The 17757-nt window shown below is 46.5% G+C and overlaps 1 protein-coding gene and 1 pseudogene across 5 annotated transcripts in view; one reads left to right on the forward strand and one right to left on the reverse strand.

Annotated features, from left to right (window-relative positions):
- Positions 1 to 17757, forward strand: part of TSPAN5 (tetraspanin 5) — a 160052-nt gene that overhangs the window by 131729 nt on the left and 10566 nt on the right. For all 5 annotated transcript variants that reach the window (XR_001603045.2, XR_001603046.2, XM_016211193.2 and 2 more), the window contains 2 exons: positions 11006 to 11152; positions 15529 to 15699. Coding sequence is in view for 3 of the 5 variants with exons in the window: in XM_016211193.2 (XP_016066679.1) it covers positions 11006 to 11152; positions 15529 to 15699 (318 nt within the window). In the remaining 2 variants the exon portion in view is untranslated. The remainder of the gene's footprint in view (positions 1 to 11005; positions 11153 to 15528; positions 15700 to 17757) is intronic.
- Positions 13418 to 13886, reverse strand: LOC148094432 (large ribosomal subunit protein uL15 pseudogene; annotated as a pseudogene).

Below are 17757 nucleotides of genomic sequence, written 5' to 3' on the forward strand. Positions count from 1 at the left end.
TCTCTACTCCCAACTCTCCAATGAACTTATCATCTCACTCAAAGCAGCACATGGTGCCCCATTACTTCTTGGACCTTATTTCCCATACTGTGCCCTCCTGTGCTGCACTACTCACCACCCCAGGGCCTTTGCCCTTGCTCTTCACTATCTGGCATGCTCTCCTCCAGAGATCCACATTTCCACTTTACTTCCTGATCTCGGCTCAAATGTCACCTTTGTCCATAGGCCTTCTGGCTTGTTTAAAGTAGTCACTCTCGCCCCACTCTGGGCCTTTCTTCCTCCCTTCACTTTGTTTCTCCCTTTGTGCTCTCATAGGACATACCACTTATGTGCTAACAGGTTTATTGCTGCCTTTCCCAATTAAAAAGTCAGCTCTGTGAGGGTGGAAGCCTTTGTTTACTTCTGTACTCCAGTACCTAGAATATTAACTGGCACATAGTTGGTGTTCAGAAAATATTGCTTGTGAAAGAATGAATGAGCAAATGAATGATGAAAGCCTTCTTTTAAACCCTGGATATTTTGTGGCCTGTATGGCTCATTTATAGAAGTCAGTAGCTGCCTCAGATCCCCAGTAAGCACACTACATTAATAGCATAAAAGGAAGTAAAATTATGTGTGGTTTCTGATGTGTGATTTGATAGTGGTACAGTGGTAGGAACAACAAATCCACTAATTCCGGATGTCAGGAAAGAACCATTTATTTCTGGCAGAAAAATGAGAATCTTTGTGTGATTGTCTCAATTTGTGGAAAAGTTAGGGGTACCCTCTTTTCCATTTTGTTTCACATTTATGCTTATAACTTAATTTTTAGGTGGAGGCAAGAGGCAGAGTGATATACCACTGACACATTGCAAGTGAGGTGTTGCCTGCAGAGGTGCTGAGGGTGAGGGGCCACTCAGCTTTTCAGAGCAGGAGGAGTTCCTGTCACTGGTTTTCAATGTGAGTTAGGGTTCCATTGCTCCTCCTGTGCCCTCCCCTACACACACACACACACACACACACACACACCCAGCCCCCCTCTCCCCCCTGTAAGCCCACCTGGTGTAACCCAGCTTGACTTGTCTGGCCTGAAAACTCCTCGAGGGCAGGAGCCTGTCGCCTTTGCCCTTTTATGCTCAGTTCTAGCACTGTGCCTCCCACAACAAAGATGTTTGTGACTAAATGACTGAGAATATGCAGGAAAACCTCGTACATTGTGAAAGACCACTCAGGAAAAGTAACTCTTCACACGGGGGGTTTCGTTCTCACTTCTGTGATTTCTGCATCCCTAGAATTAAACTTAGAGAAGGGTGACCTGCTATTTCAGAGGGGGGGAAACAGCCCCAGAGAGGTTACCGTGGGAGTCTGGCCCTCTCCCCCAGGCCCCTCTCCAGCCTTCATCTTCCATCCTGATCCCAGTGGGGGGTGGGAGTCGGAAGAGCTGCACCCCCTCTTTGCTCTTCTCCCTGGCTGTCCTGGGGATGCAGGTGACTCTAGGCTTTCCCTCTGACCACTGCCCGTAATTGTCTCACTTTGGAACCTTCCAGTTGCTTCCTGTCAGTCGTACAGTGGACTTGCCTTGGAAAAGCTCCCTATTTTCCCAAGAAGGCACCTCAGCGAAGTGAGATTCAGTGACCTGGGCAGTTCCTCGCAGTAGTGGTCAAGTTTCTGCAGCCTGAGGGAGGTGGGAGGTGGAGGTGGTTACCCCGATAACTTGAACAGAAAAATGTCTGCCTTTGCTCTGAAACTGCTTTAAGGAGACACGTCTGAGATGCTGAAAATATCTTTGAAGATTTTATTGACTGAAATGGTGTTTGTCTGCATCTCTCTTCCTCAGTTATCCAAGTAAACCCCTCGAGTTCTCTGTTGTGGCCCCAAACCTAAACACCGAACAGCCTTGCTCAGTACTTGGAAAGCTAGCGGATGACCGGGTGTGTTGTCACCGCTGTGTTCAACAGACACGCGAAATATGTTGAGAATTTAAATTTTCTCTATTAGTATGTCCCTCAAAACTTGACTCAGAGGGTTTTCTCAGGAATGAAAATCAGTTGGGGTCAAAAGTTTAGCAACTTTGTTCACTCTCCGATTCCACAGTCTAGTTCTTCGTTTTGAGGCACAAGTCCAGACCCAGTTACTACACAGGGCTGGATAATAAATTAAAACTACAAACCTAACTTTGGGTTAAAACGTCCCTTGCCCGGCTCCATCTGCCTTGGGCCCCTGAAGAGGGGAGCAGGGCGAGGCCCCCCTTCCCTGCTTCCTCCTGTCGCCCCTCCCCCCCACACCAGCTGCTCCTCTGCCCACTTCCTTTCAGGGCAGAGGGGGGTAGGGCTTTGCCATCTGGGCTGGCAGATGGTAGAGGGGGTGATGTCTGGTCTTTCTGAAGCTCCTTGCAGTTCCTCTGCCCAGTGGTTGCCTTGAGCCAGGCGGGTATCACTATTCTAGGTGACTGCCTGCTGCTCCTGCTCCCATCCGGCCAGTGCTCCTCTGAGCTCTGCCTCCGAGGTCTCGTCTCACCCCAGGCTGCCTCCCCAGTGCTGCCCCTGTGTTTTCTTGGACACATTTGTTTCCCACCAGAACAGCCCTCACCTGCCCTGGCGCCCTCCTCTCCCTCGAGCTCCAGGGCAGGATCAGACCTAAAGCCCACAGGCTCCTTTGTGGGAAGACGCGGGTCCCGATCACCATCTCAGAGCTCCCCCAGTCCCCTTGGAAATCCTCACTGGGCTTAAGGTAAAAAGGAAGCTGCTCCCACCGGGCAGTGGCGTCACAGCTCAGCAGCCGCGCTCTCCAGAGGCGTCGCAGTTCCCGCCTCAGTCCTCCGACCACCGTTACCCACCCAGTGTTGCTGAGATGTGCGAGAGGAGGGCGTGCTCTGTGCCTGGGGTGGTGGGCGTGTGGGGGGAGGTCTTTGTTTTTCAGACAGCGGTCAGTCTGAGGTAAGGGCTTCATTCTAGTATCACCTTACGTGTTATGATGGAGTAAGAATCCTGCCCACAGGTGCTCTCTCTTCTCAGACAGTGGAGCAGTGTGTTCAAAACCCTGTGCTGGGGTCAGGCAGCCTGGCCTCAAGTCCACCTTACCACTCGCTTACCTGGGTGGCCTGGCAGGTTACTCCATCTCTGGGTCTGTTTCCTGCTGTGAATAACAGTCCTACCTGCTAGGTTTATTGTGAAGGTGAAATAATCCCGGGTGCACTGTGCCTGGCACAGCGAGTGTTCAGTAGTGTAACCTGATGTCACTTCCGTTCCTGCTCTCGGCATTGCCAGCCTGGGTGACCGCAGAGCCTACCCACTGCTTCTGGAGCATACGCCCGCTGCCCCAGGAATGAGCTTTCCGAATGCATAGACGACCTGGGCCTTCTGCTCAGATGCCTCACTTTCAAACCCAGCCCCGCCCTGCCAACCTCCTAGTCTCCTCTCACCACTAGTCCCACGTCTGCATAGACCCCTCCGTAGGCCAGGTCCTGTCACTTTGTCTCTGCCCTTGCTGACATGATTTCTGCCCGTATCCCCCTCGGTACCCCCATGACACCCAGAGCAAATACCTCCACCCAGTACTCTCTCGGTTCACTTGTCTTCCTCTAGCCTAGTTGCTGAGGGTGTCACACATCTTCACTGTGAATCCATATGACTAACTCAGTACCTGGGACCTCCCAGGTGATCCCCATGAAAGTATTAGCTCAGTAACTAAGCAAGTTGTGTATCTCAGTGATCACCTGCCACCAGGCAAGACTTTGCTTTTTTCCATTTTAGTTTGGGGAGCACCATGATCAGAGCCTCAATTCCGTATTTCAGTTTGAACTTTGTTCTTAGGGATGTTCCTGGGGTATGATATGTCCATCTCTTCTGTAAATGCAAGTGAGAATCTCTGGAGAGTGGCTGGGAACATGCTAGATTTCTGAGAAGTGACACTTGCGTGTGGCTGAGTTTCCACGTACAGAGGCAGTCACTCGACCCGGGGTGGTGCCGGTGGTTTCCGGCCTGTGAGCGGTACCAGCGGTGGAACTTGTGCAGCTGGCCTCCCCAGCAGCTGCTCGACTGCAGCTCTAATGGAGACCTGTAGGGCGACTGCCCCTCCTCTTCTGTTCCTCCCCAAAGGCAGGTTGTAACCACTTATGGTGAGAAAGGATTACTTTTTCTCTCACTGGTGACCCTTTTTGACAGGAGAAAAGGGGAAACCACAACTCTTTAAAACAGCTGATGTTCCTCTCACCTCACATTTGTGCCAGGCCCTGAGTTACGCTGCATCTGCACCCTTGTACCTCCCTGGACTGCTAGGTTCTAGCGAGCCCCCCTTTTTTCACGCTCCATGTCCTCTCTCTGGGCTCTGCAGCAATTCATCAGACAGATGGGTGTTTGGGGGTTTGCAGAGTGGTTTGCCCTGTAACAGTCTTTGTAGATCTTTGATGAATTTTGAAGGGGCAGGTTTTCCTGCGGTCCCAGTGTGGTCTTCCTGTGGACATTGTCAAAAACCTCACCTCCAGCTCCAGAATCATCCCTCTCTGAGCAGCTCATTTTCTTTAAAATGTCCTATTTTGTCATCCTTTGTCCAGTAGGGAAATGCTTCTTTCCCTCTAGGAAAACTGTTGCCTGAAGCCAGTGGGGTCTGGTTTAGGAGGGGTGGGTGGACCAGGACCTGGGCTCATAAATCTCAGAGGAGTCCATCTGGCCTGGCTTTTGGTGCACATTCCACATGCCTGCCTCTGTCTCTCATCCAGCAGTTGGAAGGAATGTGATTGTTGATGCCAAAGCAGAAGAGTCCCAGACCTGAGGGGTTTATTAATGCTATTTTTGCATTTCTCTTCTGTGGGTTGAGAGAAGGAACTGAAGCCTGCTGGGTGATACACAGGGGCCTCTATGTGCTGGTGGTGGGACAAACCACAGACACTCCTGAGGTTTATTGGTTTGAAGCCTTTCTGGAGCTTCATTTGCCTTTTCATTTCTTCACTTGCATAGAAACTACTTCCAAGAAGAAAAAGCTATACTCAGCACATGCTCCTTTTTCGTAGAACCATGGGGAAGATGCTGCTTAAGTTCCAGAGATCACGGAATGTATGAGGTGCTGGTGAGGAGATGGAGGTTGGAGGGAAGGTGGGCTAATGTTTCATTCTTTGTGAAACATACAGTGTTCATAAAACCATTGAACGAGGGTGTCTCGCAGGGACAGCGACATGGTTCATTGACAGGGAGGTCATTCAGCAGCAGTGACTCCTTCAGCAGTAGCTGGGTCCTCCGCAGTGGCCACGGCTGCCCTTGGGTCAGGGCCACGTGGCTGCTGACTGCTCAGCATGCGCACCATTGTTCCCTGACTTCTTGCTGCCCATTTCTCTCCTTCTGTGTGCTCTTAGCCTCCACCCACTCATGGCTCTGTCTTCTCTTGACTTGTGTGTACTCGTGGATTTTCCCTTCTGCCTTTACTCTTGAGTGTCTGAGTGACTTCCAGTTCCCCAAGAAAGATGGGATTGGCAAGTCAGTTACTGCCATCTCCATTAGGCATGATCACTGGGTGTGGCCAGAGGGTTTTTCTTAGAAATGGGTCAGGCAGGGCAAGCTGAGTTAGACACTCCGCCTACATGCTCCTATGGCAGCTGATGCCTTTCTTCCTCTTGGTCTAATAGAATAGCGATGGTAATGCAGAGGTGATAAACTATGATTGAGTTGTTGTTGTGTGCCAAGCACTTAGCATAGTGTTTGTATTTACTGGTACTATTTCTTCCCTCCTCATAATAACCTTATGACAAAATAGGGTACCATTTCGCTGATGTGGAAATTGAGGCATAGGCAGGTTTGATAACTTGCCCAGGATCACACAGGTTGTAAGTAGTGGAACTGGGATTCAGGACAAGGTGTCTGTATTATAATACCCTGTCTGTCTCTCTGCCACACCCCAGAGCAGGCTTGTCTAAGCGGCTGGAATATCAGTCTCCCTTTCGCCATGATGGATGCACATCCACACATTTGTTTGTTGGCTCTCTAAACTTCTCTTATAATAAGATGGCCTTAGACATGTGTCTTATTTCTCTTTAGACACATGCTAAGTTCTGAGAGATCTGTCTAGTACCTAATGGATAATGGAAATCTATTCTCACTGGAGGATCACTGTTCAGGGCTCCAAACTGATACGCCAAGAGCTCGTTGTCCAAAAGCCAATTTGTGGAATGGCTAATTTGCTGAAAATATTTGTTTCATTCAGCTCTTAAAATTGACTGGTATTCATTTCACCTTTATAGCGGCACTTTATGTTCTTGTTGATCTGTTTTTACCTCTGATGCCTGCTGCAGCACCAGATGTAGACGTCAATGACTGAGGGGCAGAAGAATGTAGATATGGGAGCATATAGTATGGACATGGAGAATTCTTATAAATGCTAGTTTACATCAGTTTTCATTAATATCTTAATGTATCAATAAAGAATATATGTGTAGGAAATACTCCTATATCCTTGAGTCTGTAGTATTTGAACAGATTTTTCTTGTGACCCGCAATCGGTCTCCGCGCTCTCTCTCATTCTTTCCCTTTCTGTCTCTGCCACTACTGTTCAGAATTCCACTCTCATGTCATCCAAAGGAAATGGTGAAAGGAATAAGTACATGTGGCTATTGCTCTTCTTGTCATCCACTTACCTCATTCCAGTTCGATTCAGCTTTGTAGGGTATTTTCAGGCAAAGTCCGTATCCTTGACATCTCTCCCTCCCAGGCCTCTGCCTGCAGGATTCACACGGAGAAAGACAAGAACTTACAGCTGCGATATGAGGGCCAGGCTCTGCGTGCGCACTTCTCGCGTAAGCAGCACTTGTGGGCACAGCAGACAGTAGCCAGATGACATTTTGCATTTATTATTTTTAAATAAATTTGAGTTCCAATAAGTTGGCACCTAAACCCAAGGGCTGAACGTTCAAGTTTACATGGAGAATTGGAGCTTAAGTCACATGTTATGTGTCAGTGGTATGTGACAAAGCACCTAAAAGTTCCATCTGGAATTCATGTCATTATTGATGCTGAATTGCTAGAGTCAGCATGAAGGAAAATGGTTTACACTGGCTTCGTGGGTATGTTGACTGGAAGTATCAGCCGGCTGAGTAAAGGAACCACCCCCAATACTTTATTTCAAGCATAAAGTGTGAGCTCCAGTTTTGGTCACATGGGTGTTTGAGTGTGTGTGTGTGCACACGCATACCTATGGAGGTGCATCCATGCAGCACTCAAGTGTAGTTTATTCAGAGCTGCTGCTGTGTTGTGCAGGACTCCCCGGGTGCAAACACAGACCCAGACAGAACCAGCTTGTCCACTCACTGAGCTCATGGTCAGGCCGGGGGTTATAATACTGTTAGGATTTTCCCTCCCTCCCCTAATTCTTTGTTTCTTTGCAGTGCTGGCTTTTTAGTTCTCACTGCAGACTGACTTTTTCCACCTGATGAAACACATACTGCATGTGGCTCCAGAACTTGACATTTTACAGCCTCAGCCTTGAGAGAGGGATGCTTGCTCTAATCCTGGTTTCTGAGGGAGGGTATTCAGGCCGCCTGCTCTCACCGAGGCGCTGGGGTCCTGTGAGAACTGGCAGCTCGGAGGGCCCCTGGAGTGCATTTGGGGGAGAAGGAATTCATGTGGTTCCCTGAAGGAGAGGGTGGTGCCCACAGGTTCCCAGAAGACAAGGTGTCTGCTGGTGTTGTTCTTACACATTCCTAAGGATTTACCACGAATGAATGTCTGTTTTAAATCACTTGGCAGACTTAACTGTAATCTTAGATTTCTTTTTTTCTTCCGGCTTCTTGTCAACTACAGGCTTTAATTATAATTATCCTTCGGTAGGCATGTTCTAGCACTTCTTACTCATTTGTCAAATTGAACTTAACAAAATTACAAAGTCCAGGGAGAGACCCCATCTTGAAGACAACAGAAGGCTCACCTGTCAGCTCCCCTTCATTTCTGTAATCCAATCTTGGTGGCCCGGATTCCGTTCCGCTCCTCCTTGATCTCCCTGTGGAGTGGGAAACCGTAAGACCGCCTGCCCTTCAGTGAGTATTTGGGAGCACTGCACGGGGGAAGAGTTAAGTCTTCGTCTCCATCTAGGTAAGTGGTCCTAACCACAAGGGCATTGCGCGTTGGCTTCCATACTTTGTGTTTTGCAATTTGAGTTTAGTTCTCAGCAGATAAATACTTGGGTATATTCTGAATCCATTAAAAGTAAAGGCCTGGTCATTCTATGTTTTGCAGCATGTCATTTCCCACACACTCTCCGTGTCTGTCTCCAGCCCTGTCTTCTGCTGGAATTTAGGGTTAAATGAGTAGAATCTTGCAGTCCAGCTAGGCCCCCCAATGATTGTTGTTTCCATGGAAACAGTGGAAGGCTTCGCAATTAAAACTGAACCTGCAGGCTGAGGAGAGTAAAAGTATGAAAATGAGTTTGAGAAGCCAAATTCTCATCCTCCAGATGAAACCCATAGAGGACAGGTGATCCCAGAGTCTGCTGCTAGCTGGGATCGGACTTTCTTGCCTTCGGGGCTGGAGTGTCTTTGGCCTTTCAGGCACAGGTGTGTTTGTCCGCTTGTTTGGTTTGCCAGGGTTGCCCAGATAACTGTCCTTGTGATTCCCAGAGCTCTGTGTGTGCAGCCGTGGGTCACAGAAGAGTGGGAACAATCTGATCTTTGCGAAGACTTGAGTGTGAATCACAAATTTAAAGCCTATTAAGCCCGGCGGGGCGTGACTCAGCGGTTGAGCATCAACCTAGGATCCAGGAGATCGCGATTTGATTCCGGGTCAGGGCACATGCCCGGGTTGTGGGCTCGATCCCTGGTCAGGGGCCTGCAGGAGGCAGCCGATCAGTGACGACTCATCATTGATGTTTCTATCTTTCTCTCCCTCTCCCTTCCTCTCTCTGGAATCAAAGATATATAAAAAAATAAAGCCCATTAAAAATGGATGAAATTATAGGATGGCCTTAAAGTTGGAAGGCACCTAGTCAGCAAGTGCCCGTGTCCCCTGCAGCGTGGGAGCCCATCCCGGAGCCACGCTGACGGGCAGCCTCTCTGACCATAGCTGGGGGCGTGCGGTATCAGAAAGGCCTCTTCCTCCTCGGCTGCCTCTCCTTTTTGGTGCCAAGTAAATTGAGTCCACTTCTCCCATAATTGACTTTTAAGACTGTTATCGTGTCCCCCAAAGATCTCTGTTCCCTGGCTCAGGAAGCCTGAAACCCGAAACCTGTGTCTAATGGCTTCTGACCGGAGAGGCTGATATATTTCCAACACTGGATCCTCACCCCTGCCGCTTAGACTTTATGTGCCTTTTCTTAGCATCCTTTGTGCAGATGAAGAACTGGTTACCCTGTTCATGTACCACGTGTACATTATTTGGAGTTCAGAGCTAGGAAATCCTAAGAACAAGATTGCATCAAACCATTGGTCTCTGCAGTCCGGTGAAGGGTGCGGTTGCCTTTTGTGATGTCACCCCAGAAGTTATGAATACACCCTACATTCCTAAGTGCTTTAATAATCTCTCAACCCTTCGTCTGTGATTTATTTAAACCCTTGGCCTTTTCCCTAAGGATTAAGTTGTACATTTTAAGACTTCTTAATTCCTCATTTGTTCTAGATTAATATCCTATTATTGTTCTTAAGGTCATGCTCCCCCTCTCCCAAAGAAATGAAAACCTAACAAACACCATACTCTTGTCCAAATGTTCCTACTACCTTAACCTGGGCTAAAAGTTCAGTTTCCCAAAGTCGGGTGCTGATCAGTGCTGACTGGGAAGGGCTTGGAAGCAGGTACATGGCTTCCTCTTGGTAGAAAAAGGAGTGAAACAGACATTCCTTTCTGGGTCCCAAAAAACTTATAGCTGTGTGACCTTCAGCAAGTCACCAAACCTTTCTAGGTTTCATTTTCCTCAAATATAAAATCAGGTGAATACTTTGTATTCTTCCAGGTTATTGGGAATGCTGTGAAAACAAATTATGTACTGTTAAGACTTTATAGTTAACTGTACTGTGACACTCTGTGGGTATTTTGAGAGTTCAAAAATAATTTAATAAGATAAGAAAATAAAATATTGATGATACTGGGTATTTAAGACTCACATACATCCAATTTCAAAATAACAGTAGCTGATCGCTATAGGGAGGAATAGTAAATTTGTACCTAGCATTTTAGAGGAAAAGAAAATGTCATAATTTCTAACACAGTTTTGGGTGATATTTGATGTGGTCCCATTGAGGGAGAAAGCCTTTCAGTAAAGAAACGGCATTGTTTGTGGAGAAATGAAATTACTCTGAGTTCCTGTGGTAGAATAAAAGGGTTGAAATCCAGGGAGTAACTGTTGATTTGTGTAAATCATTTAAATCCCAATTCTTAGCTTTGAGTATCTGAGCCTGACAGTCTCTCTGCTGTGAAGCTCAAGGGCAGATCCTGAGGTGCAGTTTTTCCCCCGAAAAACTTTTAGGGGCTTGTGGCTGGGCCTGGCCACTGTGTCAGCGTGAAGATTCCCTATTTCCTGAGAAATGCCAAGGGCTTGGAGCAGGCACTTGTCTGACATCTGCGTGTCCTGAGACTTCAGAATGACCCCTCTTCCTGAGTATTGGGAGGTGTTTTTCTTTTTCCCCCCCTTTAAAAAAAAATTGTATTTTTCAATTACAGTTTACATTTAGTATTATTTTGTATTAGTTTCAGGTGTACGGGAGAGGTGTTTTTCTTACACACCTGTATTTTACTCCAAACCACTTATATTTGGGGACATAGAAAGCACAGGTAATTTCCTCATCTTCTCCATGTCAGGTGTAACGATGGTTTCTTGGGGTCATTTCTTTGCTTTATGTAGTTTTACTTAGATTATGAACCTATCTAGATTTGGAAAGAAAGTAGTTTTCCGTTTTCTTTTGCTTTTTTTGTAGTAACTCTTGGGTATTAATCACACCAAATAATCACATGGCCTCTGCAGTTTTTCGAGGAGGGAAGAGACAGTTGCAATAATCTTCTGATGTTGGAGAACTAACCCTGCATCCGGTGCCCTGTTGTGTGTTCTTTTCTGCCCCCAGGGAGTTCTGTCCAACATCTCTTCCATCACCGATCTCGGCGGCTTTGACCCAGTTTGGCTCTTCCTTGTGGTGGGAGGAGTGATGTTCATTTTGGGATTTGCAGGGTGCATTGGAGCTCTACGGGAAAACACGTTCCTTCTCAAGTTTGTAAGTATCACACTCTGCTCTCAGGTCGAAAGCCAAATGTATCCCCATCAGGGACACCCTCTCTGTAGGCCAGAGTGAGCTGTACCAAGAGGATTGGCAACAGTGTGGCCTGGGCAGCGCTTTTCTAGTTCCACCCCCTGCCCATTGCCTCCTTAATGATAAATGTACCATCCTGACCCCATGTTATCCATGGAGGTTTTGTACACGTATATCACGACTTTGTTCACGGGCCATACAAAATTATCAACTTAAAAATGAGCCTGCTCTATTTGGTCAAACATTTAATTAACTCACCTCTAATGTGATGGCTGGAACTGCTTCTCTTTGGTGAGGCCTTGGCAGAGTCAGACCAAATGATTTCGAGGGCCGCATACGGCCCACGGACGATACGTTCCCTGCCCCTGGTTTAGAGAAACCAGACGAAAGCACAGTGGCCGTGGCCTGTCCAGATTAAATCTGTTAAGCAGTGGGTTTTGGTGAATATGGAGAAACAGTAAAAGGCAAAGTCTTCCTTTTTATGATCAGCATAATTTTAGGTCCCTTGCAGAATGTTTGGTGTGATCACTGTTAGCATGAACATATTTGGGAGGGGAGTTTTCCCAGGGGGTGGGGTAGGTATGAAGAGTGAAAGTGGAGAATGGCAAGCGGGAGGCTTTCCCTTGGAGATTCCTTCCAAAGGAGAAATGGCCTATGTGTACGTGTGCATGTGAAATGGGCTCGTGAGTGTAGCCCAGAGGTGCCTGTCAGTCCGGGTGTCCCCATTCGGCGGCGGCCGTATCACTGCCTTCTATACAGCAGCATCTACTCCCCTTTCCAAAAACAGAAAAAGAATGGAAATAAAACCCCACCCTCCTGTGATGAGGGAAGATGGTGGGATTTCTAGAGGGCAGTATCAGCGTAATAATCACCTGTTTTTAGAATGATTCTCAACCTTTAGTAATGCAACATCGTTGAGGACCATTTTCATTTAAAACAAGAGCATAGACCAGAACCAGTCCCAGTGGCCACGCAGAATGTGATTCTCTCCCTACCTAGCACGCCTGCCATATCTCCCTCCGGTGTTTTTTCTTGAACATCCCTAAGAAAAGCAGACTCACCGCCCACTCACTGTCTATGCAGGGCCGGCCGCTTCCAATTTGGGCAGCCCTGGCCCAGGCAAGGTGCTGGAGGCTTTCACCTGAAGCTCACATGGCTCATGCCAGTAGGGAAAACCAAGGGATACTTGGTCCTATGTGCAATTTAATGAGCCGTTGGGTCTCTGTTCTGTATACATAGGTCTCTGGTAGGGGTAGCTAGCTTCCCAAATCTCCATTTGTTTTACACACACACACACACACACACACACACACACACACACTCAAACACACACACACACACTCACACACTCACACACTCACACACTCTCTCTCCCCCCCCCCCCCGCCCCATTCCTCACCTAGTCAAAGACCTGTGGAGCCCCATGAAAGTTTTGTCCCTGATTGCAACCTGCCAACCTGCCAGTCCTCTTGGAATGAGATATTTCTAAAGCTTGAGCTCACCTCACTCAGCTTTTCTGTAGGCATTTTTGGGCCTCATCATCCTCACCAGTTGCCACTATTTTATCAGTTTTTGCCTCCATGCCTCCAAATGTGGGATCACCTTTTATGTGATTCACTTGAATCATATTGGTTTATAAGGGTAGTGCCTTTATTATTTTAATAGATGAAGATACTAGAGCTAACTTCAATAGGTATAAATATATATATTTCTGTAAATCACCACCTTAATTTATAAAGTCTCATGTTGGAAATAAAGAGAATTGTGTTGTTTCCTGGCCTTTTTAAGTCTTGAGGAATATTTAAATAGGCCCTTTCTCCATTTAATACATGCAATAAAAACTGGCCTAGAATAGTCTTTGAAATAAGTAAGAAGTCAGTGTGAACATCATTCCAAACAGCCTCAACAAGCTGATGCTGTAAGGCCAGGAGAATTGCTGAGGGAAAATCCAAGAGCTAAGGTACTGTGAATAGAGATGGAGCTTCCTTGTTGACTGAGGCCCTAGAACGAAGCCCATGAGTCCATCTCTGCACCTGTGGAAATGGGGAAATTGGCTCATAGACTTGGGGGGTGTGCACACATATGAGGCAGCTATGATTGTCTCATTTCTGTAGTGTCATGACTGTCATGTAGAATGGTACCTAATAAAGGGAGGGGGATTATTTTTTGCTATGCTATAGGGTAGGCACTGAGTAAAAGTGATAAGATTTTTTTTTCACTGGTGGACATTTTAATGAACTTCCCTCCGTGTGGCTTCAAGCTACCAGGACACAGGCCCCCCAACACCCTCATCTTCTCAGCTCTTTGCTGAAGAACTTTGCCTTCACGGTGACAGGCTGCTTTGGGAACTTTCTCTTCCCCAGGACTTTGTAGTAGCCCCATCACACCACATCAGTCAGGGATAGGAGCAGCTCCAGTCTTGTTTTTGGCAGCATTTACCCGGGTCTGATCACTGACCAAGGTCCACAGTTTATCAAGGTTGACAGTTGGGCAGAAGCTCTGGTTCCTCTGTAAGTGGTCGTCCTCATAGCCACTTTCCCACAGTAACCTGGGCGGTAGTTGTCAGAGTTGATCCCGTGATGATGCAAGCCACCAGCATTCCCTCGGTCTCCCAGGTGCTTCCTGTGCTTGCCCATGTGGCCGTGGCTGTGGCTCACGTGGCCCAGAGTTTCTGGGTCTTCCTCAGGCTGGATGGCATGTCGGTGGCCGAGATGCAGGAGCAAAAGTGATTTTTTCCTGTCCCTTTTTCTAGATTGAGGAAAGCTCACTTTGAAATTATTGGTACCACTGATGATAATGAAGAACTCATTCAGTTCTGTTGCCAGTGAACTCATCAAGGGCAGACAACCAGGAGCTCTGTGGAACCTGAGGGGCTGAGCTGGAGGGCCTAGACTTGGGGCCTAAACTTTAGCGTCCTAGACTTTGCCAGGCACTTATTTTTTCCTTCCACCCCTCCCCTCATGCCCACGCTCCCAGAATGGCACTTGGCACCCTGGATAAACACTGTCAGATATACTGACATCTAATGTGAAATGGCCCCACCTCACTGCCCTCCCCCATCCTGTAACTCTAAGCTCTTTGGAGGCAGGGTATGGTCTACTAATCTTTATGCAGACCCCACCCAGCTCGGGGCCTGATCGGTTCCAGTTCATTCAGTATAGGTTTGCTAAATGAATAAACATTTTTAGTCTTTTTTTAAGTGTGTAGTTTCCTTGGCGCCCCTCCCCCAACACAGCATTCTCTTGGTTGGCTGCCTGATGTCTGCTTGTGGAATGGAGAGACTGCAGCAGCTTTGTCCCATCTGCCTCTTGAGCCACCCACTGTCCGGCAGCCTTCAGGAGCTCTGCTGAGCAGGTGTGGCCCCAGTGTCACCCTTTCTGTCCTTGTCACCAGAAGTTTGCTTGCAGTTTCTACTCTGGTCCTTCACAGCCTCATTTCTCATAATCTTGTTTGAACAAAAGAATTTGAAAAGGGTAAGAATGTGGAGGTTGGAGGAAGTGGAAAGAACGGTGGGTGTGAATAGTATGTTGATATGACTAAGGTGAGGCTCTTCTGAGGGTTCTAGCTGGAAGGGAATTTTCTCCAGTTTTCTGGGCTTTACCGCATTACCCATGGTCTCTCACCTTTATAACTTGCTGTCTACATTAGCCAGAAGCCTCCCAGTGGCTGTATGTTGGTGTTATTTAAAATATTCCGAGACCGGTGGTTCACAAAGGAAGGTCCTCAATCCGATGGTTTTGTTTTGTTTTCTTAATGGGAAATTATTTTCATGTTATAGTTACCCCCCACTTCCCCTTTGATCTCTTCATGCAAGATAAACGTGTCTGCTGTTTTACCCCGTTTAGCAGGTGCAGGGGGAATTAAAGCAGTGTCTGAATCCATAAAAGGAATAGATTGCATACAGGATCAAGGCCACAGTAGCAAATGACAGGTGATCTTAAAATATTGGGGTAATTTATTTTTTAATGTTACAGAAGCTCAGTAGAAGTAGGGATGGGTCACTGCTCAGCGTCTGGCAGCACATTAATCAGGAGAAATTCATTAGGCCTTAATGTGGGTCTAATGAGAAATTCCTATTATCATGTTTGCTTATGAGCTTTGTTGGTTAATTGCCAAATGGAGCCACCAGTGCCCCAACATGTGATTATAAAATGGTTTTTCAAAATCCTTTCTTAGAGTGTAATATTTTATTAATGAATCTTAAGAAACTGAAGGTTATCCATTTTGGACATGTGTAACAACCCAATGTAATTACCAGCCTTTTTAGAAGGAACCATTCAACAGTATATGATCAAAATAGCCCTTATAACTGTTCTCTGTGTATGTGTCTTTTGTCTTAGTTTTCTGTGTTCCTGGGAATCATTTTCTTCCTGGAGCTCACTGCCGGCGTTCTAGCATTTGTTTTCAAAGACTGGATCAAAGACCAGCTGTATTTCTTTATAAACAACAACATCAGAGCGTACAGGGATGACATTGATTTGCAGAACCTCATAGACTTCACCCAGGAATATGTAAGTTTAAATTTGGTTTATTTTTAAGTTGAAAGCCTTCTGGGAAGGATGACCCCAAAGAGCATCCTCTTGGCTTCTGCACCTGCCCGCTGGAACCCACCTCTGACTTGTCTTCATGGTTTTTGGTTTGTTTGCTTGTCTATTTATTAGTTTCTGACTTGTTCTATGACTTACATGATTTGTGCCCTAAATGGAAATATCCTATTTTCACATATCTTAATTTTTGTGGAACAAAGAAGAAAACTCTTGAGCAAGAAGGTTCTAAAGTTGCCCTTTGCTGTCGACATTTAAAGAATATTGTTTTGCTATTGGTTTAACATTAAATTTGGTATTAAATATGGATTCTTTCTTGTTTTCCTTGCCCATTTTTGGTCAGTCTCCACACTTCACAGCTTGGAATAATATACTCATCAATACTTGTTCACAAGTTCCTGACATATACCCATCCAGTATTATAGCACATGTGGTTTAAACCAAAAGTTGAGAAAGTTCTAAGCCCTGGTGGCCTCTAATAAATGAAGAATCTGTATAGTGGTGGCCCCTGCAATGCGGATGATGTAGCACAATCCCTGTTCAACGCAAAATGCAAAATGGTATGAACAGGCTCAGAAGATACAGATCTGGTGCTCAGATCTGATTAGCTAAGTGACCTTGGGCTAATAGGACCTTGACCTCTTTCCCCAGCAGTTAAATGGAAATAATAAAAGCTACAGTTTAACTCATGGACATATTATGACACTCTAATAAGATGCGCATGGTTTTATAATAGGCTCAAGGTGTTATTGTCCTACAAACTGATAGGTCTTTATTTGCATACACTGAAAAACTGGATAAACAGAGCAGGCCTGGACGGTGGTGTCCATGGAATTAATGTATAGGGCAGGATGAGCTGGGGTCCCCTTGGATAAAGGGAGAAGGCTACGTCAGCACTCTTCCTGGAGGACACCCCCCCCCCCCCCCCCCACGCACATTAGGTGCTCAGAACAGAGCCGGGAGCCGAGTTGTGTTGGTTTTGTTCCTTGGCAGCAAGGACTGCCCTGGAGTGAGCTGTGCTCAGGTGTGAAATTAAGCCCTGTTTCATCCCCTCAGCAGACTTCACTGTTCTGTTAGGTCATAATGGATGCAAGGTCACGCCTTGCCGAGTATTAGTGCTGCCTAGTTTACATGACAAATCTGATGGCGCTCTGCAGGCAGACTTCCCGAAGCACTGCTCGAGCCCGCAGAGGACCAGATGGGCCAGACGAACATGCGTGTGCACGTTCTCTTGAAATGCTGCCTGCTTTGTGTGGAAATGCTGTCGTTTCATGTGATTTTTCTCTCTCGTGGAGTTTAATGTCTCTAAGTAGCTGTTGGTCCTGGAAGCCTTAAAATGGTCAAGGCTTGTTGTTTATTTAACTGGGAGAAGTGGAGCTAGTCCAGCCCAAGGGAGTGACATGGGACTAACAGCCTCTGAGTCAGGCCCCGCTTATGACTCACAGAATTGAACAGCTTGTTTTATTATGTTTTAATTAGATGATTGGATTTTTCAAGTTGAAAATGTAAATACCTGCCCTTGTTTAAAACAAATTCCGAGTAATAACAGATATAATGAAGAGGAAGCCCCTAAAACTTTGGGGGGTAGTGGATGTGTTCATGATTTTGATTGTGGTAATGGTTTCACAGTGTACACGTATGTCAAAAATTATAAAATTGTACACTTTAAATATATGCAGTTTACTGTATGTCAGTGATAACCTCAATAAAACGGATTTTGAAAAACCATTAAGGTAGAGAGCTCAAAACTATAAAAAAGGAAGTTCCTAGCTATCCCATCCACAACTCCATTTGCCTCCTTCAGACACTACTGGTTAGTGTCTTATCCTTCTAGAATGTTCCCACATGTACTCCAGCCAAACTGATGATGTTCAGACCGAGCCCTGCCGTAAACTCCTGGCCTGCCCTTGCCCCACCTAACACCATAGGTCTCATTCATCTTTTAAATCACAAGCCATCCTTACAAACCTTCAGCCTTAATTATTTTGGAAGCATTTACAGGGGCTGTTTAGGTTCAGCTTTGTT

Source organism: Miniopterus natalensis, chromosome 1 (assembly GCF_054644295.1).
Source record: "Miniopterus natalensis isolate mMinNat1 chromosome 1, mMinNat1.hap1, whole genome shotgun sequence".
NCBI lineage: Eukaryota > Metazoa > Chordata > Mammalia > Chiroptera > Miniopteridae > Miniopterus > Miniopterus natalensis.